The sequence below is a fragment of the Pseudoliparis swirei genome, chromosome 17 (genome assembly GCF_029220125.1).
Source record: "Pseudoliparis swirei isolate HS2019 ecotype Mariana Trench chromosome 17, NWPU_hadal_v1, whole genome shotgun sequence".
Lineage (NCBI taxonomy): Eukaryota > Metazoa > Chordata > Actinopteri > Perciformes > Liparidae > Pseudoliparis > Pseudoliparis swirei.
In genome coordinates this window covers 4,606,934-4,634,285 of record NC_079404.1, presented here as the reverse complement: position 1 = coordinate 4,634,285, position 27,352 = coordinate 4,606,934, and the positions used below count along the sequence as shown (strand labels likewise).

General features: G+C 39.2%; 1 protein-coding gene across 1 annotated transcript; it reads right to left on the bottom strand.

The window, feature by feature from the left end:
* Positions 1–153: 153 nt before the first annotated feature.
* On the bottom strand, positions 154–27,352 carry slc18a2 (solute carrier family 18 member 2). The gene is made up of 15 exons (XM_056435799.1): positions 27,195–27,352; positions 24,695–25,013; positions 18,272–18,330; positions 18,090–18,173; positions 16,522–16,614; positions 15,030–15,119; positions 14,827–14,870; positions 12,075–12,135; positions 9,721–9,816; positions 7,124–7,202; positions 6,098–6,149; positions 5,159–5,222; positions 4,947–5,066; positions 3,728–3,861; positions 154–904 (listed from the first exon to the last, which is right to left on the bottom strand). Exons 1-15 carry the CDS (start codon positions 27,325–27,327, stop codon positions 797–799), a joined length of 1,536 nt encoding a protein of 511 aa, XP_056291774.1. The 5' UTR covers positions 27,328–27,352; the 3' UTR covers positions 154–796.

The window sequence follows — 27,352 nt, the reverse complement described above, 5'->3', positions numbered from 1 at the left end:
CACTGTTGTTGAAAAGCCTGTTCTAGGCCTGGTTCTCCCAACCACTGAGGTAAATAACGGCCACTATTTGAGAATTTACAGTATTAATGATTTATTAAATAAAAACATTACGGACAGCAACTTTAAATGATCTTTTTTTTTTTTTAACCGAACTCGCCACGATGCACGATTCCGTGGATTCTGTTGCGACGTCACGTATCTACGGCGTGTTTTTAGAACACATTCTTCATCCTTTTCTCAAGCAGCTCAAATGTGTTGACTCGAGTCATGAATACTTTTGTAGCCACATCAATGCAAACAAGGATCATAGATCAGACCCAAAAGGTATTCTCTCCGACTTTAAACAAAAAACAGTTTCTTGACATACCACACAGTTACCCAATATAATACCAACTTGCACAAGGTCTGGTAATAATATTCAAGACAGTATCATGGACGTACAGTAAATAAAAAGGAGACTTTTTAATAGCTGACACATAAATTAAGAAAGATTTGTATCCAAAAATAAACCGGCAAAGCGTACTTCTACGACCTAAAAAGTGCTTTTTTTTGACACATCTCTCGACTGAATAAGGCTGTCGGCTAAAAAAATATCTCTCACACAATGCGCTTGCAACCACAGATCAAGAACAACTTTGGTTTGCTCCAGTACAACTTCTACGAGGACAAAGAACAGCGAAGACAGAATGCGGCACATTCACATTTAAATATCTCGGCTGTTTTGTTTAAATAAACATTTTTTTTTGTACAAAAAAATAGATCCTCTGAAGGGTTAACCTGCGTGGCTCGTGTCCCGTTAATCATAATCGTCATATTCTGGATCCATGTTCTCACCCTGGTAGTGCGTCCCCTGTGTGGAGTAGGACCGTGTCTTCATTGAACAGTTGGAGTCCATCAAAATAGCCTGAAAAGACAATTGTAGGAAAGTGTCGTTTTTTGTGTTTTCAAGTCATCTGGAGATATATACACCGCGGTAATCCTTCTATGTGAGACGAGGCTCGTCCGAGGTAGTTTGAAGTTGGATGGAAATTATATATTTCATGCAGTTATGTTTTGAGCCATTCAAGCCTCCCATGTACCGGGGTCCCACCACCGGGCTCTACTCATGGGTATTGAGGGGCAGATAGTGGGTCTGCTTGTCACATGTTTTCTTCTCTGAGAAATCTTGGGCCCATAACTTGTTTGTATGTTGCTCACTCACACCAGCATGCACATGTACCTGCACCTGCACATGCACCTGCACATGCACATGCACCTGCACCTGCACATGCACCTGCACATGCACATGCACATGCACCTGCACCTGCACATGCACATGCACCTGCACCTGCACATGCACCTGCACATGCACATGCACCTGCACATGTACATGCACCTGCACATGCACATGCACCTGCACCTGCACGCATAAAAACTGATGGTTTAGCAATTCGTCAACAAGGCAAGAGGGGGGGGGGGGCTGTCTGTGCAATACTGCAGCTCTAATATATGCATTATAAAACAATATGGAGGTTAACTAGGATATGTCACACTGGTGAAAGTATAATATTTCAAATGCTGTTATTATTTTTGTATAACATAAGTGAGATAACTAAGATACCGTTGTCATTTTTCTAATACATTGCACGTACTAGTTTAAACACAAAATGTTATGAAATAATCTTAACCGTCTTGGGACATCCTGACGTTAAATACATGATATCTTACATCTACGTATGCGTCACAATCTTTTAATTGGGCCCATGACCGGCAACCGATATTTTGAAATTTCTGCCCGTTTAAACTTTACGGATTTACAGATTTAAAACACAAGTGGGCACTTAGGCCACTGTATTAGAGTTTGACAGTATTGCATTTATTTTAATTGAATGTAAGAGCAGCAGATGCATACTACATGTGATGTGAGGTCACACCTTGCTGCACTGTCGTAGCATTGCATCGTTATTTTGATAGACTGATATTAAATATCTCTCCTCGTCTCTCTACACTCTCCAAGTATAAGTTGTAGTGCTAGTTTTACTATAACGATACTCATGTCAGTGATTTAGAGGAGACAATATGAACAGAGGCCCTTTGCTCTGTTGCCAGCACGAAAGCAGAGCCCACAAATTACAGAAATCATACACATGCAACTTTCTACAGGTAGGAGCTTTATGCATAGTCGGTCTTTTTCGACATCTGATCCAGTGGCTCAAGAGAAATACTCTGGGATTGAGTAAACGAGGCAAATACTGATGGAGGGAATACAAACAGAATGTAATGGAGGAGAGAGTTGATGGATGATGAGCAGATGACAAACTATGAGGAAGGCAGAGGGGTGGAGCTGCAGCACGAGGGGCTTCAGTCTTAACCCTCCTGTTACCTTTACATTTACTCACATATTTTACCCTCGGGGTCAATTTGACCCCAGCAATTAAAACCTCCAGAAAATTATTAGAATTAATATTGTTTCCCAAGTTTAAGTGTGAGGTACTTTATGTTTGTTTGTTGACTACCTAAATAGCCCTTTAAATATATAAAAAAGTTGATATTTCTTATATGTTTGACACAGTGAAAAACAGCCTGGGGTCAAATTGACCCCAAAGAACACCGACATTAAACATCGAATGGGGTCAAATTGACCCTAAAAGTAACAGGAGGGTTAAGCATGCAGGATGGAGACGTGCATGAGGGGCTTCATGCAGGATGGAGACGTGCATGAGGGGCTTCATGCAGGATGGAGACGTGCATGAGGGGCTTCATGCAGGATGGAGATGTTAAGGGCATTCACTGTTCTCCGATCTTTAAAGGCTGTAAACATGAGAGAGTCTGTGTGTCCGTTAAGCCCTAAATAGAAACGTCACAATGCATCTTCATACATGCAAGTCCTTTATCAGAAGCATTGTTATAAGATGCACATGTTAACCTTATGGAGGCGTAGTTTTCTTTCATTGCCTTTGGGGTCACTGACTCAGGAGTTCCAACAGGTGTAACATGGTTATATGTGACTGTATCTTCTTTTCAGCAGGAATAGAGTCAAAGGAGCCAAAAGAACTCAGAATGGAAAACTTAAATGTGACTGTCTTGAATATATTGTCGAAATATGGAATTTCTCAAATAATTCCATAGAAGTTTTTTTTCAGAATCATTCATCATTAATGTCTCGCGGCGGCGTTGGTAAATGTAATTGTGATTCGTCTTTCGGGCTTTGAACCAAAATAAGCATTCTGTTTTACATGATTGACAATGTTGATATAGTTTGAATCTTTCTTTTTCTTTTTAAATGCTTTAGAGCTGTGAGGAGCCTGAAACAGTGTCTCTACATCTTAGGCACGGTGCAGTTATGGAATAATAATGCAATATTTAGCAAGATAGCTTATAAAATAAACTGTTAATAAAAGAGGAGACTTTTTTGGTCAACCCTTCATTGTCCCGTGTCCTACGTCAGACTTTGACAGGGTCTGTGTCAGTTCTTTTTTCTTCATAGTTTTAATTTGGCACGTTAAAACTTTGGCATTTGGTGTGAGCTCTATTTACTGCATGTCAGATGAACATCATTGAGACTTAAAAGGCAATGAAGGAAAAAGATTGTCTCGGGGGAATTGCACCAAAAAAACTACCAATGCATTTAGAAAATTTGAAAATTCTAGTAATTATGTTTGTTGACCTCGTCTTCCAGAAATTCAATATTCTTGTGTGTACGTGTATTATTTGATTGGCTGTTTTTAAGTGTGTTTTTGGATCTTACAATTTTCTCTTCTTGTCCCGGTGGATTCCTGAGGAAGATGCAGAGAGGAGCAAAGAGAATATCCACGATCCCGATGATGGTCATCAGCCAGGGGAAGCCGATACTCTCGGCGACGACTCCTCCGATAGACGGACCTGCGGGAGTCGTGGACGGATCACACGCCGGTTTAGTTTGGTTTAGTTTGGCTGACACTTCCTCCCAACCAGCCAGATACTCAGCTTCCGACTACGTTCCCTTGAATATGAGCTCATGCCCGACAGGCATTGTTTATCTTTTAGATTAAACTTCCGTCTTCACGGGAAGTTAACCACTTAGCTTTAGGAAAAAGAGTGTGCCGAACTACTGAGCGATGGGAATGCCTCCTAAGTGGTTTTGAAGCCCAATACGAACTTCCTGCGAAGACACGTTCATTTTTGAAAAGTCCAAAACTGCTGCTTAGAGATGGATGAAGAGCGGGGGTGTCAAACTCATGTTCACCGTGGGCCGCATCAGCATCGCGGCTCCCTCTTAAAGGGCCGGTGTAACTGAAATGCGGTATATAGACGTAATCATTACCTTGTATATACTTTTATTCCATCTGTATATTTAATATTGCTACTATATTTTTCTTACTGTTTTTTTAAACATTTTTCATTTTCTTACTGCTCACCACTGTGCACCTGCTGCTGTAATCCTGCAATCGCCCCACTTTGGGACTAATAAAGGATTATTTTATTTGATTTCATCTTATTTTATAAACTACTCCCCTCTTTGCATTTGATTATTGTTTATTTGAGTGTAGAAATAGTGTACACAAGAACATTTCTCCAATATAAACACAAATCCATTTAATTTGAAACCTTCAAAATAAAAGCACAGGATAGTTTTCTTAAATGGGGGTCATAAAATGATGTGTGTTTGACACCTGTGATGTAGAGCATCATGGGAGCTCCGACCACGCTGCACTATATGACGCATTGAGGGTGAGAAAGTGTGACACGTTGGTTTAAAGTGAATAACTATAAAACCAAGGCTGCAAAATGCTTTTCCTCTTTAAAACACATTTAGTTATTGTGATAACCATGAGCTACTACGATGACCACACTATTGAATTTGGACAAACCAGATGGACATTGATTGGACTCTCTCTGCGTCTGTTACCACATTCACTTTGGAGGCATCATAACCCTGGAGATTAATTGTCTAAAAATATTGCTCAGGTTTTCAGGTTCCTTCTTACCAAAAGCAAATCCAAAGCAGAAAGCCACGTCAGCGATGGCATACACACTTCCATAAACGGACACGTGCCGCAGGTCCACCAGGTAACCCATGATGGGCATCATAGAGGAGTCCACCATGCCTGGAACACACACACCACGAACAACACAATGTCTCACACACTCAGAGCGGGACACACTTGCTGAGCGTCGTGTTTACATTTAGCAGACCTACCGATAGCCAAACCAATGCCGAAGTTTGGAATAATCAGACCGTAGAGGTTTTTGGCAAGTGGAACCTAGAACACAGACACACATATCAGAACACAACAAAACTAAAAACACATCTTTTCCGACTATATCTGGATTAAAACACAGATTAGCACTTCAGTGGCACTTAAAAAGCTCTTATGGTACTTTTGTAGTTCGACTATGCTGAGGAAATGTTACTTTCTGTATTCTTGTTGTTCTTAGTTTGTACTCTAGGTTGAAATGCACTTATTGTAAGTCGCTTTGGATAAAAGCGTCTGCTAAATGACATGTCATGTAATGTAATGTAATGCAACATAGACAACTAAACAGTAAACAACTAACCAACACTTCCAGAAGAGAAGAAGCAATGGATGATGGGTGCTTTAAAACATTTTTTTCATAGCGTTATAATCATTGTAAACGCAGACTCCAGTTGGCAGGATGAGATTTGGAAAATATGGACAACATCTTGATTATTCGGACACTGGTATATATTTTTTTACCACGAGAAACACAACATTCTAAATACTGGTGCCAACCCACTCCATGCTTTTCTCTGTACATGGAAATCAGAACCTGATTTTGAGAAAATCAACCGTTTACACTACATATTGAAGCACATTTAGAGGATCTACTGTTGTGTTTCTACTGGCTGAGGATTTTATCCAAAGCGACTTATAAATGATGTTACATGCATACACCGTGGACACAGCTGCATGGAGCAACTCAGGGTTACGTGTCTTGCTCAACGACGTCTAGGGCGGGGATTGAACCGCCAACCCCCTGATTGAAACACGGACCTGCTAACCAATGAATTCTCTCTAGAATTCAGTTATTTTAAACTGCAACCTTTCTGCTCCATTTAAACTGAAGTATCCCATCAGTGAAATGTGAATTTACATTAATTCCGCCTCATACTTACACATATTACACTGATTCCAACCATGATCATTCCAATGAAAGCACAAAGCCATCTGTAAGAGAGAGGACAAGCTCAGTGCTATTTAAACGCCTCTGCTTAAAGTCACACTGGCTTCCTCCGTGTTTCACTCTCATAGGCATCAGTCTCCATCACGGGGTTTATCTCCTCAGAGTTATGTAAAGTCTCCCCAACCAATAGCAACAATATATTAAAGATAGAATAAAAAGTTTCGGTAACATATCTCCACAAGCAATTTGTATTTATTATTGGCGGTCGGTAGTTTTTATTGGTAGTTCATGACGAGTATAATGGGATTAATACGGAGGTGAGGAAATATTTGGCTGAAAAATGAGGAGATGTGTTCCGATGAGGTGTTAATGTAACTGGAAATCACCATCATGTCTTATTATAATATATATTGCTGGAAATTAAACTTTCAAGTAACACAGCAACAATTTGAAAATTTGGAAATATAGAATAAAATCTCTGTTTTTTATACGTTTTGTGATGTAATCCTGAATGTGACTCCAGAACATGTTACTTTCAGGAACGAGCAAAATAAAAAAATAAAAAGTCACACTAAAATGTAGTCAGCTTCTTTGTTATTTATGTAAATTATTAATTGTATTGCAATTATGTGGTGGAAACCCGACTCTCCGTCATACCAACATTTGCGAAAAACATAATGGAACCGTATGAAATAGAACAAATCATATATCGATAAAAATAAATACGTATAAAGTATGATAAATAAACTGCAAACTGAGTTATTCATTACATGTCATAGTCTTTTGAAACTATTCACATACAATTAATTCACACACTTTCTCATACACACAAAACTCCCCCAATGCTGTATGTAACCTGTATTATCAAGGTCTCGGTAAAGCCAGCCTCACAAACACTGAAAACTCATTTAGAGGAGCGGAAACAGATATCAGAGAGAGAGAGGGAGAGAAAAATAGAGAGAGAGAGGGAGAGAGAGAGAGGAGACAGAGCAAAGATAAGGATTGTTTCTCTCCCTACCTCCCCATCCTGAGCCCCAACCTGCCGAAGATGTAGGTTCCAATAAGGTAGGAGATGGACGCCGGTAAGAAAGCGACGCCTGGGACACAAACAGAGGCGAGAGATGAAGGTGTGGGCCCCGGGCTCTCCGAGATAAGCAGATCTCTATCGGGGCCTCATCACTGAGCTGCTGTACATCTTCCATTGTCTGTAATGAAGACTTGTGCGTTCCACCTGCCAGCACATGGCACCCTAATATCCTGTTTCCCACTGACCCTTCTTTTTTTAATCTGACCTAGACTTCATACACAACCGACTGGAACAAACCAATAACGGTCGAGACGGCAGGGAGCTTCGTTAGAGAAGATATCTAGCGAGGAGAAAGCATTGCCACGAAGTAAAACACGTATGGGGGTTTAAATGTTGTTTTTAGAAGGTCAAATATGATACCGAGGGGTTTCTCTCGGTGTTACAGGGTGAACAGGTATGTTATTTTATACTCTTAGTGCATTTTTATACTATTTTATCGTTTCATTAGGATTATAACGGTAGAAACGGAGAGCAGTCTGAACCTGACTGTAAGCCCGTTGTGGAGGGAGCCATGGACGACATTACTTTTCATTACGTTTCAAATCCAATTGAGGATTGAGGACTGTCACATGTGTGGAGGGATGGAAGACGCTTTCAATATGGTCATATCACACTGCTCAGACTTCCTTAAATCGCTTATGTTTTGGTGGCAGAAAGAAGTCTCCGGACAACATTGCAACCCAAGATTCAGGGCCTTGGCTCGTTGGACAGGGATATCCGTTTCAGCCAATTTACTACAAATCCACTATATATTACAGTTTTTTTACTAAGTTTGTGATGGAGTTGTAGATTTCATTCTTATAGACCGATTCAGAAGCAACAGCATGGGTCCATGTTCACTTCCTGTCAGCTGACGTACACTGCAACAAGAAGTACACTCGGAATTTTGGAACGCTTAACTTTACAATTGCGAGATGGTCTTTAAATAATGTCCACTGATGGACTACTTACAATAGCATCCCCCCCCCCCCCCCATTAGGTTTTCCGGGTTGTTTTTTAAATCAATATAAGTCCATTTTCTGGAAGGGCTGGAAAAACATTAGATGTCTGAGGCACGATGCTTTGGAAAATGGTTGGGCAGTGATGTAAAGTATTTACTATTTTAATGGAGGTTAAACAATGAAAAACACTGACATGCTCCTTTAATCTTGTGTTATTGTTGGCTCTGCCTTAGAGGCGTTAATGAAATGTTTCAGCATTGAGGTCATTTTGTTGGAATGCATCCTTTTCAGAGCCGTTTTAAATCATCCGCCTCTCTCACGTAAGTGAGTGAATAAGTAAATAAGTAAATAAATAAGTGAGTAAATAAGTAAATAAGTAAGTGAGTAAAGAAGTAAATAAGTAAGCGAGTAAATAAGTATGTTAGTAAATAAGTAAGTAAATAAGTAAGTGAGTAAAGAAGTAAATAAGTGAGTAAATAACCAAATGAGTAAGTGAGTGAGTAAATAAGTAAGTGAGTAAATAGTAAGTAAATGAGTAAATAAGTAAGTGAGTAAATAGTAAGTAAGTGAGTAAATAAGTAAGTAAATAAATAAGTTAGTAAATAAGTAAGTGAGTAAATAAGTGAGTAAATAAATAAGTTAGTAAATAAGTTAGTAAATAAGTAAGTGAGTAAATAAGTAAGTAAATAAGTATGTTAGTAAATAAGTAAGTAAATAAGTAAGTGAGTAAATAAGTAAGTAAATAAATAAGTGAGTAAATAAGTGAGTAAATAAATAAGTTAGTAAATAAGTTAGTAAATAAGTAAGCGAGTAAATAAGTAAGTAAATAAGTATGTTAGTAAATAAGTAAGTAAATAAGTAAGTGAGTAAATAAGTAAATAAGTGAGTAAATAAACAAATGAGTAAGTGAGTGAGTAAATAAGTAAGTGAGTAAATAGTAAGTAAATGAGTAAATAAGTAAGTGAGTAAATAGTAAGTAAGTGAGTAAATAATTGAGTAAATAAGTAAGTAAGTGAGTAAATAAGTAAGTAAATAAATAAGTTAGTAAATAAGTAAGTGAGTGAATAAGTGAGTAAATAAATAAGTTAGTAAATAAGTTAGTAAATAAGTAAGTGAGTAAATAATTAAGTAAGTAAGTAAATAAGTAAATAAGTAAGTGAGTAAATAAGTAAGTTAGTAAATAAAGCAAATAAGTGAGTAAATAAGTAAGTGAGTAAATAAATAAATAAGAAAGTAAGTGAGTAAATAAGTGAGTAAGTAAGGTTTATTTATTTTGCACTTATCACAGACTAAGTGTCACAAAGTGCAGGACTATAGTCCTGCACTAACCCTAACCCTAACCCATAGTAAATGGTGCAGTAAAAAACACAATAAAACAAATAAATTAAAATAAATTAAAATATTTAGAAAATATGTAAATGTAGGGACACAAAATGAAAAACACAATAAAGACCTCATTACCAATAATCTCAACACAGACTGGCCAGTTAAATGTGTGCATGTTTAAGGAACTGGACGCTTTGTGAATATTTAGGCTGTAACAACACATCCTACACAGTGTGTATTTTCTGAGTACTCTGTAGATACCTAGCTGCCATTCGCTGGCACACATGGTCTGCATCATCCAGATGGTCAGCGTTGGCTCCAACATAGCGATGGCCATATTTCCAAAACAAATGGCACCTGGAGAAGAAGATTGAGAAAAAGGATGTGTCAGTTATGGTCTGTTTTCTTCTTCTTCCATCCTTACTGGTTAATTCTCCAACTTCCGGTTCCAGCACATCGATACACATACAAACACAGCCAGTAATTGACGTGAATGGGAAAAACTAACTCACACAAATGCAATTGTCCTGCCACATGCATGTGTATGATGTAACCTGTGAGGTACAATGTGGTCACCATGCAGTTCATTCCTAGCTGGAAAAGACGCCTTTAAAATATTTGGATTTGGTCCTTCTGGTGATCCGAGACTCTAAATACACCTTTGTTACTTTTCAATTATCGGAAAAATGTCTTTTGAAATCTTAGTCAAGCTGTATTCATGATTCAAATGAAAAAAAAAATATTCCTTCAGAAATATGAATAGTGAGTGCAAGATCCAGAGCAGGTGGAGAGAGGCCATTCTCACGTCCGTCTGCAGACCTCAGTGGACCCCGTTTGAAGCGACGGGCTCCTTTGTTGTTCCCGAGAACCTATAGATCAAAGGGGGATATTGTCTACCGGCCCTTTCTGGATATCGGGAGAGAGAGAGTGTGTGTGTGTGTGTGTGCCGTGTGGACTGTCGGGCAGATTTGCTGCGCCCGGCCGCAGTGTGAGTGGCCTTATTGTTAACCATATTAGCCTCGGAGATGACTGTGCCAGGTGTGTGTAGTAAATAGCATCCCCCCGATTCACACACACTCTTTAACACACTTTTATGCACAATGCTCACGCACTAGACAGAAATTGGACTCTGTCCTTTTCCAGAATAACCCGGGGCGAGAGGCATCGGGCGGACACTGGGATCAAGTCACCGGCTCAACGTGATGCGCCACAAGAGTTCATGATATCAGACGTCTGGGTGTGGAGCAGGAGGAGACACCATCTCATTTCAGTGTGTTTTCAACATGTAGGCTCTACACCTTCTAGTAGTATGCGACAATATAGGATTTTGATATTACAATAATTTTCAGAGTAAATCTCATTTCCATGATTATTAATCAGTATATATGTGTATTCATGTATTTTGAATATAGTTAATGAACTGTATTTTTTATTATGGGGCGAAAAGGATCACAAAACTCAGTTTTGGGGTCAATGCACACTGAAATAGTTATTATATGTAAACGTAAACATGTATAAAAAAAATATCTGCACGTACAAATGTGTCTTGTTTTAAATAAATGTGATAGAAATGGACAAATATATGTATTTAAAAGGTTTAACATGTTCATCAAAAACATATTTGGATGTTGTTACATTTACACAAACTGTATTCACAAAATGCACGAAAGTCGGCCATCGTCAGCACAGCGATATGTTTTGTTGACATATTTCTACATATAGATGTGGATTTCTATTATTATTATTTTTTTATGTCGGTGTGCTTAAGAAAATGTGAATATGAATCTTTATTTGTGGATTTTGTTTACATTTATATATGATAACTATTTTCGTGCGCATTAAAGAATGTATATATATATATATATATATATATACAAGTTTCGAGAGTGTATCTTTTATGAAAATCCCCAAATCCAGTTTTCTATGTGTGCATTCATTAATACTGAGACTGATTGGCACGACTCCTACACACACAAAAGCCGTCACCCTTCGTGTACACACACACGTTACCTGATTTCACTGCACACACAAACAATGCGACTGTGAGATTCATGATCACCGGCCAACAATCCAGGAATCAGGACACCATCAGATATCTCAGCGTCTACAATCATCACGACTATGAAAACACTGAGTTGGGACTTCATCATGTGGCGGCAACAAACGAGGGGGCGTGGTTTAACCACACCATCCCCTATCAGTCGTCAACATTTCACCTATGTGTGAGATTGATTTGAACCACATCGATGGTGCCTCATTGGAAGAGGGCCGCAGGAACCACAAGGAACCACAAGGAACCACAAGGAACCCGTGTGATAGAGAGCACGTGGCTGCTGGTCATAGGGCGGAGAAATACGGCCTAACTTGAGTACTCACAGGATTTTTTTTCACAAGAAAGATGATAGACGGACATTTTTAACATGCACTTCCTCAACGACCAATAAATAAATCGATGACTTTGTGTTTCAGTGACAACAACATCAAACATCTGGGTACATTTCTCTCCCCGCTCGTCCCCCTGCACCATTCTAAAAAACAATATCCCACTGATGCTTCTCCTAAGCGTGGTGACATTAGGTTTCCTCACATCGACTCTGCCGCTATTATTTTCTTACCGGCTGCGACTAAAATGTATGGATCCTTCATTAGTGTCAGCAGCGGGGTCCCCTTCTGACTCTGTGAAGGACAAAGGCACAAAAACAACATTCTACGTGAGATACATGAAATACATGAATGCTTCTGCCGTAAGCATGAAGAGAAGATAACACATCATAGCAGATTCTGCTTTTATCCAAGCAGATTCAAATAATTGTAATTCTTCCTTTGTGTGTCACGCACTCGAAGTTAAATAACACTTTTGAGAACTAATCTAGGAATTAGTTGGCATAGCCCGACCTGAATTGATTCATTGATAGTATTTGTATTAATAATGACTGTAATTTAATAATGCCATTGGATGCACAAACTGTCCAATGACTCTATGATTATTTCCCACTGTGAGATACAGACGCTGGCTGAAAGTACGTCCTTTAGGACTATTTTCAGAAATTGTAAATGAATAATTAAAACAATAAATGTTATAACAGGGTACACATTAAATTGAATTCAGTATTCCAAACACAGACATCTGTAATAAAAAAATCCTGTTACACATGAACAGGGAAATTACATTTTCTGCTAAATACAAGCAGAGCAGGTGAGCCGACAGCTCATCTCAGACAACAGTTCTGAAATTATAGCCGATTTTATTAAAAGCGTTTTCTTAAAAGCGTTTTCTTAAAAGCGTTTTATTAAGAGTGTTTTATTAAAAACGTTTTATTAAAAGCGTGCATCACACACATAAGGAGAGTCTTCACAGATGTTCTTCTCTCTGAATTTTAAACATGTACACGCTACAAGATTTGCAAATAATGGCCCATCACGCACTACTTCTATTACTATAAGAGAGAGCGATGCACAGATCACAGGATCTCTCTCACGCGATCTCATGGGGCAAATTAGAACAAAACTGTACTGCAGAAATACAACTTGCAGATGCAAAACAAAAGCCGATGGCAGAAGTGTCGAAGAGAAACTATTGAGGAAACGGACAAGTCGTCTATTCTTCTGCGAGAAGTGGAGGTGTGCGTTTTAACTGTCGGGTTTAATATCCGTCAAGAGCAGCGTGCTAATGACAATAATTTGGGTTAACAGTTCCCGGGCGCATCACTGCAGCCCACTGCTCCTTAATAACTAAGGATGGGTTAAATGCAGAGAACTAATTTCCCCTTGGGGATTAATAAAGTATATAACTATCTATCTATCTATCTATCTACATTTGAGCAGGACTATTGCGCAAGTCTCTGGAAATCCTTTTCAAAATAAATGGATATTGAAATGTATTGTCTTGTCCGTTGGCTTTGCTCCCGGCAGGATATTTGTTTTGTTCTACCTACATTACATCAGGTGTCGAGAAGCAACAGAGCATTCTTGCTCGCTTTCTGAATGAGTCATTATTTATGGTTGGAAAAAAAAAACACGTCAGCTTCCATGTCGAGTTCACTGACGCCTCTCTGTCAAATGTTCTTTCACTCTCAGTAGGACAAATGACCTCGTGCGTCACAAATTCCCATTCATGCGAGTTGTTTTCACTGCCTGGTTAATTAGCGCTCATGTCATTTCACCTGTTGCCCGTTTCAATTCAGTTTATTTTTCAATTCAGTTTATTTGTATAGCCCATTTTCACAAATTACAAATTTGTCTCAGAGTGCTTCACAATCAGTACACAAAGACATCCCTGCCCAAAACCTCACATCGGTTTCCTCATTAGTCCCTCACTACTTAGGCCCCCCTAACTTGCCTTATGCCGGATTGACACAAATGTGTAGCACCTGTACAAAAGTATAACCTAACATTTATTTTTGGGCAAAATACTTTGCACTTGTGTTAAGTTGAAGTTCTTTTTATGCATTAAGTGCAAGCCATGGGTTTTGTTGCATATACTCCAGCTGTTTCTTTCCACTCTTCCTGTATTTAATATACAATACAAATTCAATTCAATTCAGTTTATTTGTATCGCCCATTTTCACAAATTACAAATTTGTCTCGGAGTGCTTTACAATCTGTACACATAGACATCCCTGCCCCAAAACCTCACATCGGATCAGGAAAAACTCCCAAATAACCCTTCAGGGGGAAAAAAAGGGAAGAACCCTTCAGGAGAGCAACAGAGGAGGATCCCTCTCCAGGATGGACAGAAGAATAGATGTCATGTGACCAGAAGGACAGATTTAGTGTTAAAATACATTCAATGAATATGACAGAGTGTATGAATAGTTCATAGTAGGCATATTCCACGATGGAGACCTCCACGATCCATCAGGCAGATGGAGGTAGAGAGGAGGAGTGGGCGGAGTCTCAACAGTGGGCGGAGTCTCAACAGGGCAATGGCGTAGTTGGTAGTAGGCATATTCCACGATCCAGACCTCGATGATCCATCAAATCATCATCAAATAGTGTCTTTAAACTGTCCTGCAACTGTACAGCTTCTTAATGAAGTTCAGGAAATTACCTTATGTTTCACGGATTGTGGAAATCTGGACCATGGGCCATGCCTACTCATTATTCACAATTTCTGTCATATTCATTGAATGTAACACCGTTCATCTGTACACATGACATCCATTGCTTCTGTCCATCCAGGGAGAGGGATCCTCCTCTGTTGCTCTCCTGAAGGTTTTTTTTTCCTGAGAAAGAGTTGTCTTTTTGGGAGTTTTTCCTGATACGATGTGAAGTCCTGGACAGATTTTAAAAGCCCTCCGAAGCAAATTTGTGATTTTGCGCAATTCAAAATAAACTGAATCGAGTTATCAAGGAAATTAAACTCACCTCTGGTTCAATCTTGTTGGGCTTAAAAACAAGAAGCTGCAGAGCTGTGAAGACACACAGTGAATCAATGTAATTTAAACCGTTGATATCTTAAAGGTACTATTTTTTTTTAAATCGATGAAATCATCTTCGAGCAGATTATTTTATCATTCATGCGACAGAGACTATTTTGGGTCTGCATGTAAGAAACAATGCAATTGTACCTCCATCAAACAGAGCCAGGAACGCCAGAATGAGGAAAGGAGCGGTCTTCCCAACGAACTCGTACATCACACTGCCAAACGGGGGTCCGACTGTGGGGGACGCACTGGATGGTAAGTTGTGGTGAGATCGACTTCACAATCACTTCAGCGACTGCAGTTGTTCGCCTTCAAGACGCCTCACGTTGCCCAAACATCGTGCTCGCCTACACTGATCGACAACGTGTAATCTTTTGTGTAAAGGTCAGAAGCCTCGACATGGCGTTGCATCTTCTCGTCGACCGGAGGTGGTTTCAAGAACTTGATGATGAAGAAGAATCTCCGAGTGACACTGTACTTTGCAAGAATACTCAGTTTATTCTTAAAGGTACACTACCGTTCAAAAGTTTGGGGTCACTTAGAAATGTCTTTATTTTTCAAAGAAAAGCACTGTTTTTTCAATAAAGATAACATTAATTAAAAATACACTCTCTACATTGTTAATGTGGTAAATGACTATTCTAGGTGGAAACGTCTGGTTTCTAATGAAATATCTCCAGAGGTATATAGAGGCCCATTTCCATCAACTATCACTCCAGTGTTCTAATGGTACATTGTGTTTGCTAATCGCCTTAGAAGACTAATGTCTGATTAGAAAACCTGTGCAATTATGTTAGCACAGCTGAAAACAGTTATGCTGGTGATATAAGCTATACAACTGGCCTTCCTTTGAGCTTGAGGTTTGAAGAACAAAATTAATACTTCAAATATTAATCATTATTTCTAACCTTGTCAATGTCTTGACTATATTTTCTATGAAATGTTCAATTCATTTGATAAATAAAAGTGTGAGTTTTCATGGAAGACACTAAATTGTCTGGGTGACCCCAAACTTTTGAACGGTAGTGTACATGTCAAAAACAGGCGCCTGCAGGAAGCCTGGAGACTCTCAGGAGGCCGAATTTGAGAGAAGTCTGCCGATAATGCATTTTACCATAATCTTTATCCAAAACAAACAAGGAGGAGTTCATTATTCCCGGCCTTTGTGGTCCAATCACATGCAGGCATAATTACCTCATCTGGGACTGCTCTACCAGGTTGAACCCAGAGACGTGGACCCCCTAAGTTCAAACCTGAATCGAAGCCCGTTACATATGTTCTTCTCTACACCCATGGACGTGGAGCTGGACTTCCAGAGGTTCCAACCCAAATCGAGGCACGTCACATAGATTCTTGAACCTTGAGCTCTGATTTGCATGTTTGCATTAGATAATCTGACATTATATAGAAGATGAAATTACACTACAATGGTACATGGCATTCAAACTTTACGTGACTTCATACACGGATGGCCGAGGCGTCCATCAACAGGATGTGAACTATTGCTTCAGGAGGCAAGTTGGGGTTCAGCATCTCTTCCCCGAGGAGACTTCGACATGTGGAGCTGGGGATCGAACCACCGATATTCCGCTCTACCTTTCTGAGCCACAGTCGCCCTACGCATATGTATACATACCGAGCACTCCCAATGCCAGACCTCCTAGCGCAATCCCGATGGCTTTGCTTCTCTCCGCTTCATCCGTGTACAGACTCGCAAGCATTCCCATCCCTGAAACACACAGATGAACAGGTCCTGCATTAAAAAATACTATTTATAGTGTCACATACAGGTAATGTCACACAACCGCTGCTGATCGGCAGCACATCCTACCAAGGATATACCATTTGTCATTTCATGATGACGATGATATTTTGAACTGAAAATGACCCACATAGTTGTTCCAGTTGTGCCAAAATGAGCATTTAGCTGGCGTCTTTGTCCCTTAAAGAGAGAGTTTGGATGTTATGCCGTGGGGTTGTACGAGCTCTTCTTTACAGTGTATTACAGTAAATGGAGTTTAGAGAAACAGACAGGAGTAGCAGAACCAGAGGAAAGCAATGTACTCCTATGGATGAGGTCAGCAGCCCAATTTATTTATTTTTAAAACTAAAAGAATAAATCAATACCACTTGAAGTTTAATAAGTGTACTTTTTTTAGATGCCTTTTATTTGTTACACGTTTTTGTGATTTGGATTTTGGTGCTAGATTGTAAACATCTTTGCAAAACCAATCCTACACAGGCATATTATAAGGAGCTTTACAATACCTTTCCTCCCGGGCCTTTCTAACTACATTCACCAGCTCAGCTGTTCATTAGCTCCCAGATAGATCGCCTTATTAGTCTGAATGAGCCTCATATAGCTGGAAGCATGCCATTTCCTATTATTGTGTCGTGGAAAATAGTGTAGGGTAATGTTGAAAGCTGATGATATGACATATAGTTGAATCACCCATTCAATTGGCTGATAGCATAAAGTAGACCTTCCTTTATACTATTGGAGCATCAAAGAAAGCTACAAGCACACAAATCCATTGTTTTACAGATCACATGTTGTGAAATTTAATGATTTGGTTTATTATAAAATAATGCAGACAATGTACAGAGCTAAAGCAAAGTCACAGCCAGACTGTGTACAAAGTTTGTTTTCAATACCTGAATGTAAATATGATTTGAGAGATGTTTGGAAGTCTACTGTACAGAAGGCTAAAAAAGGAAGATGTATTTCTATTGTAGGAGTACAAATATGGAACAACATTAAAATGGATGTAAGAATGGTCGACTCATTTTGGGTTTTCAAAAGGATTATATAGAATTTTTTATTGAGGGTTATAAGTATGATTGAAACGTGTGTATATGGAAGATGTTTGTGGATATATATATATATAATTTTTTTTCTTTATTATTTTTCTTTATTTTATATTAATTTTCTGATTTATTTGATTATAATAACTTAGAATAGGAATATCTAATAATTTTTTGCTTCTACCTATACCTTTTCAGTCATTCTGTTTTGTATATTATATAGAACAAGATTGTATTGTATTGCAATGATTGACTGAATAAAATACACAACAACAAAGCAAACGTCACACCCTTTCCATAGGATCATCTTGCCTTGTAACATCAAGCCTACAAACATCCCATAATGCAGCTCTCAATTTAAAGGAAGAATAGAATAGAATAGAGAGCAGGAGGCCTTACCTGCCACTGACGAGCAGGAGGAGCCCACACCTTGCATCGATCTGGCCACAAACAGCAGAGCGTAGCTCGATGAGAAGGCGAACACTTCACGACAGCAAAGACGACAGAAGCGTAAACGAGAGGCGTCAGGCACGATGCATTCAGGTGTTCAGGTAATTACGACACGTTTGGTCGGTACTTACTGATAGTGGAGAAGAACATGATGCAGAAGCCAGCGAATATGGGAATATGATATCCTATTCTGAAGGGACAAAAAGAAAGAAGACAGAGTTTGTACAGTAAGCAGCAATTAGTTTGAGATGTTTCCACAAATATAGATTCAATGAATAAATTCCATCAAAGCTGAAATTCTTTCTTTTCTAAAGGAGTGACACCTAAAAAAATTAAATTATAGAAGTTGTTGAGGACTGCTGATTATTTAAATGACAACCAAGTATGCATGAGGTAAGTAATACAACCTTGTAGTGAAACCAAATCATTACCCGAAAGCCAAAATGGTCAAAATAAACTGTGTTAAGTAACGCCGTGAACACAAAGCGCATTTAGAAATATTCCATGGCACATTGTCGCCGGTTACAATTGTTAGCCTGACATTTTAACCGAAAGAGGATGACAACGTCTCATTTCATGAACATGGTAAAAGCTGCCATGCAGATCAGAGCTGTTGTCTTCCCCCATGGATACCTGACATGCTTGACTTGCCTTGTATTGTCCTCTGTCAGCAGAAGGTGACTAAGAACCGCTGATGTTCCTCGCATCAATTACAGCATATCTGAGTGCTCATCTGAGACACATTTCTCCTTCTGTCCTCAACGTTTACATCTTCAGACTGGCTCTGTGTTTGGACTGTAGATGCAACCGATATCCAATATACACATCCAGCAGGCACAATAACATTCATTTGAAGTCTCCGATTCACTGTAATTTTCACTCTGTTTTGGTCTTAAGGTCCAACTCAATTCACTTCAGTTTATTTGTATAGCCCATTTTCACAAATTAAAAATTTGTCTCAGAGTGCTTTACAATCTGTACACATAGACATCCCTGTCCCAAAACCTCACATCGGATCAGGAACAACTCCCAAACAACCCTTCACGGGGAAAAAAAGGGAAGAAACCTTCAGGAGAGCAACAGAGGAGGATCCCTCTCCAGGATGGACAGAACAAGAGATGTCATGTGACCAGAAGGACAGATTTAGAGTTAAAACACATTCAATGAATATAACAGTGTATGAATAGTTGGTAGTAGGCATATTCCACGATGGAGACCTCCACGATCCATCAGGCAGATGGAGGTAGAGAGGAGGAGTGGAGTCTTAAGGACCAACTCAATTGATAATGCCTGAACAGTCTTTTCCTTTTCGTATATTTCAGTTGAGCTATATTCCACAAGGCGTTTTGTCCATTGACGAGCATCACAGCCAATCACACTCATACATTCTTTCAAAACCTCTACGTAAGCCTTGAGAATCAGTGAGGTTCCCCTTATTTGCGTCGATGACACGGAATACAGAATCAAACAAATCAAAACAATAGAGGACGCAACCCAGTGAAGACGATTGCACAACGAGGTGAAACGCTCTTGAATCGTTCAGGGGTAGTGAGAGTGTCCATCTTGAAAATGTGATGCAGAAAATTACATGTGTTTTGTGCACAACAAATGATATTCCTGTGGGACCGTTAGTAGAGTGAGTCTGATCGGGTCCTGTGTGGGAGGTGAATGTCCAACAAGGGATTTTTGGATAAAAGGATCCGGGTGTTTACCACGTCTCTGTGCCACAGAGGACCAACCAAATGAGTTACACAGAATACAGTGGGGACTGTCATCGGGGTCTGAATGAGGACCACGTCTAGGGATTTGATAGAGGAAGCGGCAGCAAGTCTGTAAACTACATCCCCATAATCCAAGAATATCAGCAAGACTCATATAGTTCCGGCACAAAAATTTGTGTTTTTTGCTGCAGTTTGGTGATGAGATTTTTAATATTATGTTTAAATGTAAATGCATATTTGTACTCTGTGACTTTCTAAATATATTGCCACCACTCAGTGTGGATAGGTGTAGTTTGTTAGTGCTAGCTTAGGGTTAACAAGTAAAAAAAATGGTCTTAACAGCAAGTACTATTTATGTAAATAATTTGAATATAATAAACATTTAAATATGCCAAATATACAGTTAATTATATGGTTATTTTACAATATAATAATACCATTAATAATGGATGATAAATTGTAATACTGAATTCTAATACCCATGGACAATCACGCACCTAACTACCGTAGCAATATCACAACTTCAACCTGCCTTGCAAAACAATATTTGTATTTTTGGTTATTATAGTAGTGTTGTTTTCTTCCACCATCACACACAATACAATGGATGAAGTCTGTATACAATATAGTCTACAATATGAATGAAAAGGAATAGGCAGAAGCATAATGCTTATACAGGACTGTCTCAGAAAATTAGAATATTGTGATGAAGTTCTTTATTTTCTGTAATGCAATTAAAAAAAAATGTCATGCATTCTGGATTCATTACAAATCAACTGAAATATTGCAAGCCTTTTATTCTTTTAATATTGCTGATTATGGCTTACAGCTTAAGAAAACTCTAAAATCCTATCTCATAAAATTTTAATATTTCCTCAGACCAAGTAAAAAAAAAGATTTATAACAGCTGAGTGTTTGTCAAGGCTCAGGAAACCCTTGCAGGTGTTTCGAGTTAATTAGACAATTCAAGTGATTTGTTTAATACCCTACTAGTATACTTTTTCATGATATTCTAATATTTAGAGATAGGATATTTGAGTTTTCTTAAGCTGTAAGCCATAATCAGCAATATTAAAAGAATAAAAGGCTTGCAATATTTCAGTTGATTTGTAATGAATCCAGAATGCATGACATTTTTGTTTTTTTAATTGCATTGCAGACAATAAAGAACTTCATCACAATATTCTAATTTTCTGAGACAGTCCTGTATATGCCCATCCTGCCATAAGAAAATTGAATATGAAAAAAAAAGAAATATATATTTCTGTCACACCTTCAGAATTAGCTTTATAAACAGTCTTATTGAGAACTGAGTGACATTGCATTGTTCCACCATTTCCATCACTGCATAGGTCCTATATCTATACTGATATTCACTCAACCATTATTTTGGACTCGTAAATAGATCCAATTGTTGCACAAATCATTTCCATAATATTTTTTAAAGTTGGAAAAATAATTATCCAAGTAATATTGATCATATTCTAAAATATTGATATTATCGTAAGATTATTCGGAAAAATACCTTTTTGAAAAGATGGATTAAATACATCAGATTTCAGAGGCCCGATGACAAAATCAATCACTATCACTTCAATATAATTCATGTCAGATAATCTTTTGTTTGTTCATCCATTTACAATTTCAATTATATTAATTTAATTTACCCCACAACAGAACATGTACCATGTCCTTAATAAGGTTATGAAACAAATTGTATTTGTTTATCAGGCAACTGCGTTGGCCCGAGGGGTTTAACACCCACGAATGAATCACTGAAATTATCAACCGTGATTTTTAAATCGTCCACAGTGGCATCAGAGCTGTGTAGCATTTACTTAGAATGATATGATTGATTACTTTTCCTTGCATGCTATTTTTACTATTCTGTGGTATTTCATTATAGTACTCCGTCTTCTTTGATCTCATAATGGAAGTCAGTTTAGTAAAGATGCCCTTTGCAGACTTCTAGTCATACATGGTTTCCCTATATCTTTATCCTTCACCCAGCAGCTTCTAGTAGGCCAATGTTTATATAACTAAACAATGGCTTGCTCCTGCATTTAACCGTAGAAACACTTGTCCACTCATTGGCCATGTTGCATGAATTTTGTTTGGCTTTCTGAGGAGATGACCATTTCTCGCTATTTCAACATTTTCTTTCCCCGTCAGGTGCTCATTTACATACGCTCCAGTACCCTTAAGTTTCTTGGACACCCCTTTATGGTAGAGTGTGACCGGCTGGTATTTGTGTCTAGGTGAATATTCTTGCTTCTCAGAAATTGCTCCACTTGTTGCTCCAGCGTGTGCAGCTCCTCAGGTGGTGCATCCTCACCTTTTCGATCCCTGTCTGTAGACTCAACATGGCTATAATGCCAGCACAGTGATGACAAAGTCATCAGTCCGGGAGTCCTGCTCCAAGTCATCCAGCCTTTGATCCAACAGTTCAACCCTCTGGTCACTTTGTTTTTAGCCTTCAGCTCACAGACCTCCTCCATTAGACCCATGCTGTTTTATCCCTTTGCTGATCTCCTCTGACATCATTGAGGGATCTCTTCTAACTCCAGTTTTTTTGTTGTATTCAACATATTCTTTGTAGGGAGACTCTGAACAGGGCGAAAGGCAGTGGCCGCCATCTTGACTTGAGTCAACATTACACAGCACATACTAGCATAAACTAGGCAAATGTACTGTACTTGTGAAGCACTTTTATAGTTTTCTGAATACTCAACGCTCTTTAACACTACATGTCATCATTCACCCCCCATCGCCATCTTGATGATCATCCATCCATCAATCCATTGGTATCCGCTTATCCGGGGTCTGGTCGCGGTGGCATATCTATCCATCCATCCATCCATCCATCTAGAAAACCCAGGAGGCATCCTGATGAGATGCCCGAACCACCGCAGCTGACTTCTTTCGACACGAAGGAGTTAGGAAACTCATCTCCTTACCATATCTCTAAGGCTGAGCCCAACCCCCCTACAGAGGAAACTCATCTCCTTACCCTATTTCAAAGGCTGAGCCCAACCCCCCTTCAGAGGAAACTCATCTCCTTACCATATCTCTAAGGCTGAGCCCAGCCCCCCTACAGAGGAAACTCATCTCCTTACCCTATCTCTAAGGCTGAGCCCAACCCCCTACAGAGGAAACTCATCTCCTTACCCTATCTCTAAAGCTGAGCCCAACCCCCCTGCAGAGGAAACTCATCTCCTTACCCTATCTCTAAGGCTGAGCCCAACCCCCCTACAGAGGAAACTCCTCTCCTTACCCTATCTCTAAAGCTGAGCCCAACCCCCCTGCAGAGGAAACTCATCTCCTTACCCTATCTCTAAGGCTGAGCCCAACCCCCTACAGAAGGAACTCATCTCCTTACCCTATCTCTAAGGCTGAGCCCAACCCCACTACAGAGGAAACTCATCTCCTTACCCTATCTCTAAGGCTAAGCCTGGCCCCCCTCGGGAGGAAACAATTTTGTCCGCTTGTACCGGAGACCTGTTTGACCCTATACCTCCATTCTCAGGTTATACATTGGGCTCACACTACTTTCATCTCTAGCCAACCTGGGATACGCAGGACGGGGTGCGTCATGAAACAATACGAAAGGTTGGGGAATACGTGGCTGCCTGTGATCAAGGTCTCCTGAGGCCCACTTTCTGCTCTCTGGCACCTAATTCCTGTAATCAGCTGCTGACCAGGAGCTCAGCTGTGTTGGTTGAAAGTGGATAACCTCATCTAGCCATCCATGCATGAAAACAGACAAGTGCACATGCACTCACATGCAATCACACATAATCAGGATTTCCGCTCTATTAGATTCAGTTGGGTTGGATCTGTTGTGGCTGATATGAAATTTGATAAGAGCATAAATGTTCTTGGGTCTTGACTCTCTGGCCAGCTTTCCAAACTTGAGGAGAATATTTGAACCACGTATTGGGGCTAGCAGGACGCTTCTGTGGCCTGAAAGAAAAGCTGTCCTACTGGGATACTCTGACTTTGTCTTTCGTCATTCTGCTTCCAATGAATACATTCATCCAATAATTCAAATGTTATAATAATAATAAAATAATTTCCTTTTTTTGGTTCTCTTATATTTCTTGCATTGTTAACATTGACAATTTCTGAAGTAAATTTCTGGAGTCTAGTCCCATGTTCCTAAAACAAACCTTGGGAAATGGAACTGGCTCTTCAAGTTAGATTTCTTACAATAAATTGCTGTGTCAAACATTATATTCCCTGAATCGTTCCACTCTTTGTTCGATCCTCGTGTTTTTTGTGACTTAATGATGTAAAAAGCGTTAACAATACTGACTATTGAATTTTATGCTACAGTAAATTGCATTTTGTGATTTAAGATAACAATTACAAACATGGACGATTGAGTTTCGATGGCTTGTACTCATTCTGTGACGCAGATTTTTTTCCGAAGCTGCTATAACAAAAGGCGGCAACAGTGTTTCACCCCCCTTTCTAATTAAACCACAGGTGTCAAACACAAGGCCCGCGGGTCGAATTCGGCCGGCAACATCATTTTATGTGGCCCCTGACGGCTTGAAAGACATATGATCACCTTTTCTTAAAGAAATTGTCCTTTTATTTTGAAGGTTTCAAATGAAATGGATTTACGTTATAATATTAGAGACATTTACTCAAATAAACAATAATCAAATGCAAAGAAAAAATGTAACAATAAGTTTGGGAGTAGTATATATAGTTACAACTGGCCCTTTAAGAGGCAGCCATGATGCTGATGTGGCCTACAGTGAAAATGAGTTTGACGCCCCTGAATTTAACAATTCAACATAGAGAGAGAGACACAATAAAACCTACTTGTTTGTGAGGGGCCCTATGAAGGGGTTGGTGATGATCTGTACGGTGGCCTTGGAAGCGAGAAGCAATCCCACTTTGACGTTCTCATTGTTCAGCTGCTTGGACTGGTGGCACTCGGCGGAGTTGTTCGGTAGCGCCGTCGGGACCGCGGCGGTCGGCCCGGCCGTGGCGTTGGAGCCGGAATACTTCAAGGTGTTGTCGTATAAGGACACGATGCTGTGGAAGGCTGCCGGAGGGCCCGGCTGCGACGAGGTGTCGTTCTTCAACGTCACGTTGGCCGGATGATCCAGGCTGTACAGGTAGCTGGGAATGATGGGAACTAGCGGGCATAGAAGAGGCGAGAAGGACACAGATGCAATGAAACGGGACAGGAAACACGGACTGATGCTCATTAGCACGATGCTAATCCAGATGTCATTGCAAAGAACAAGAAGGGTTCTTCAAAAGGGGCGGACCACAAGGACGACACCAGAGAAAGAAAAACTAAATGAAGCCGGAATTTGAACCAAAATCAAAGTTACGCCCACTTAGCCCGAGTGGTATTTATTCATGCAATGAAAGTGAAAGGAATTAAAAGGTGGCGCTCAAATTAAACATTTACATTGGAATGAAACCAAACCAACGGGTGTAACAACTCACCTCTGTGTTCACAGTCATCATAAGATACTGTTGACTGTGAGATCTGTGGGTTATCCAGAGGAACCAGTTCATTGCACATGGTCACTTTTTAAATCTTTTTGAAAAGATTCCATTCACCTTCACTGTACTGGGTGTTCGGAGAAGTTTCAGAAGTTCGGGTTGAATTTCGTTAAATACGTAAAAAACAATCCAGATTACCTCTAGATTATTAACTGATGTAAAGTTGTAGTTATTAAAACATAGAACTTTAACCCTCCTGTTACCTTCAAATGTAATAACATCTTTTACCCTCGGGGTCAATTTGACCCCAGCAATTAAAATCTCCAGAAAATGATTAGAATTAATATTGTTTCCTAAGTTTAAGTGTCAGGTACGAAATGTGTGTTTGTTGACTACCTAAATAGCCTTTTAAATAAATAAAAAAGTTGATATTTCCTATATGTTTAACACAGTGAAAAACAGCCTGGGGTCAAATTGACCCCAAGGAACACCGATGCGTACAAGTTGTGTACAGGACAGTGAAAACATATCATCATGTAAATGTTATGTTTTCCCAGTTATCCCCAATAAATTAGGAAAAGTCATGAAATATGAAGCAAAAAAAATTATGTTAATCATTTATTTAGCGACATTAAACATTGAATGGGGTCAAATTGACCCCAAAGGTAATAGGAGGGTTAAGTAAGTCCTAGATGGTGTCATTAGCGTTGATCATTTTAGTGTATCAGCCTAGATAATTTAAGTATATATTTCTCAGTCTGCAAAAATATTTTTTTGGGGGGGAGCATTTCTGCATTTGAAATATGGAGGTCTATACGTGACAGTTTCATACATTCAATCTCCAAATGATACAATTATAGTGACATAATATAATAATATGATCACTAATCTTAAATACGGCAGTGATCGTTGGGTTTGACGTTAATGGCTGCGAGAAGGAACACGTGTAATTTAATTTTAAATCAATTAAATTGAATCAATAATTCCGCGTTAACTGCCCAGGTCTGCCTCATACCGGTGAGGTGCTTTATTTGGCCTTAATTCAGGTTAATGTCTGCATAATATTCTCCAAATAAATGAGAAATGATCTTATTGCTTTCAGCAGATGTAACACAACTTGTTACAATTTAGTGAGAGCCGGTTAGAAAACAACATTGCTCTGTTGGTGTCATTAACTTAACCCAGCACATTCATTTAGCCCTTTAAATCATTTTCATTTTGCATTTAATAATGATGTAAAACTATGCGTTAATGGAATACTCGGCGGAAATGGTGACGTGCTTTCAGGGGTAAATTAAGAATTAATTATAGGTATAACCAGGCTGACGCTTAGTGTGCGCTCGCCTGGTTGTGTATACCGCTCAGAATGAATGATGATGGATGATACATACAATAATAGGGTTTTGAAAAAAATAACAGCCGATCGATACGCACTGTAATATCCATCATGTATCATAATAGCCGATTGTTACTTCATCAACTGGATGCACAATTTAGAGATATGTATTAGCATACTTGAGGGATATTCCTCGCAGATGGAGAGGTTTTAATATTTTAACTGAGCTCAAATCAGAACTAGTTTTAAATGTTAGATCTTTAAATTTAATCTAATAAATACGGGTAAAAAACTAAAAATCCATGCTCCAGTATATATATATATACATACATACACACACTATTGACCACATCATTATGGTTGACAGGGTTTTGTTACGGGTTGGTCCACGCGCTGATCTGTGCGTCAAATGGGCACATTTGGACAGACTTGGTTAAAAACCTGTTGCGTAAACCTGTTGCGCAAAAAAAAAAAAAAACTTTGCAGAGATGTAGGGGTTGAAAACACACACCGGAGAGCACCTACCGACTACAGTCATGAGCATGTTATCCAAGAGCAGGGCGACGAAAACAACGAAGAGACACAGTCTCCTCGACTGTTTCTCCTCTCTGATCCATGTGAGCAAATTAAACTGCACGAGCGCATCGAGTCTCCCCATGGTGTCAGCAGCCAGAGAATGGACG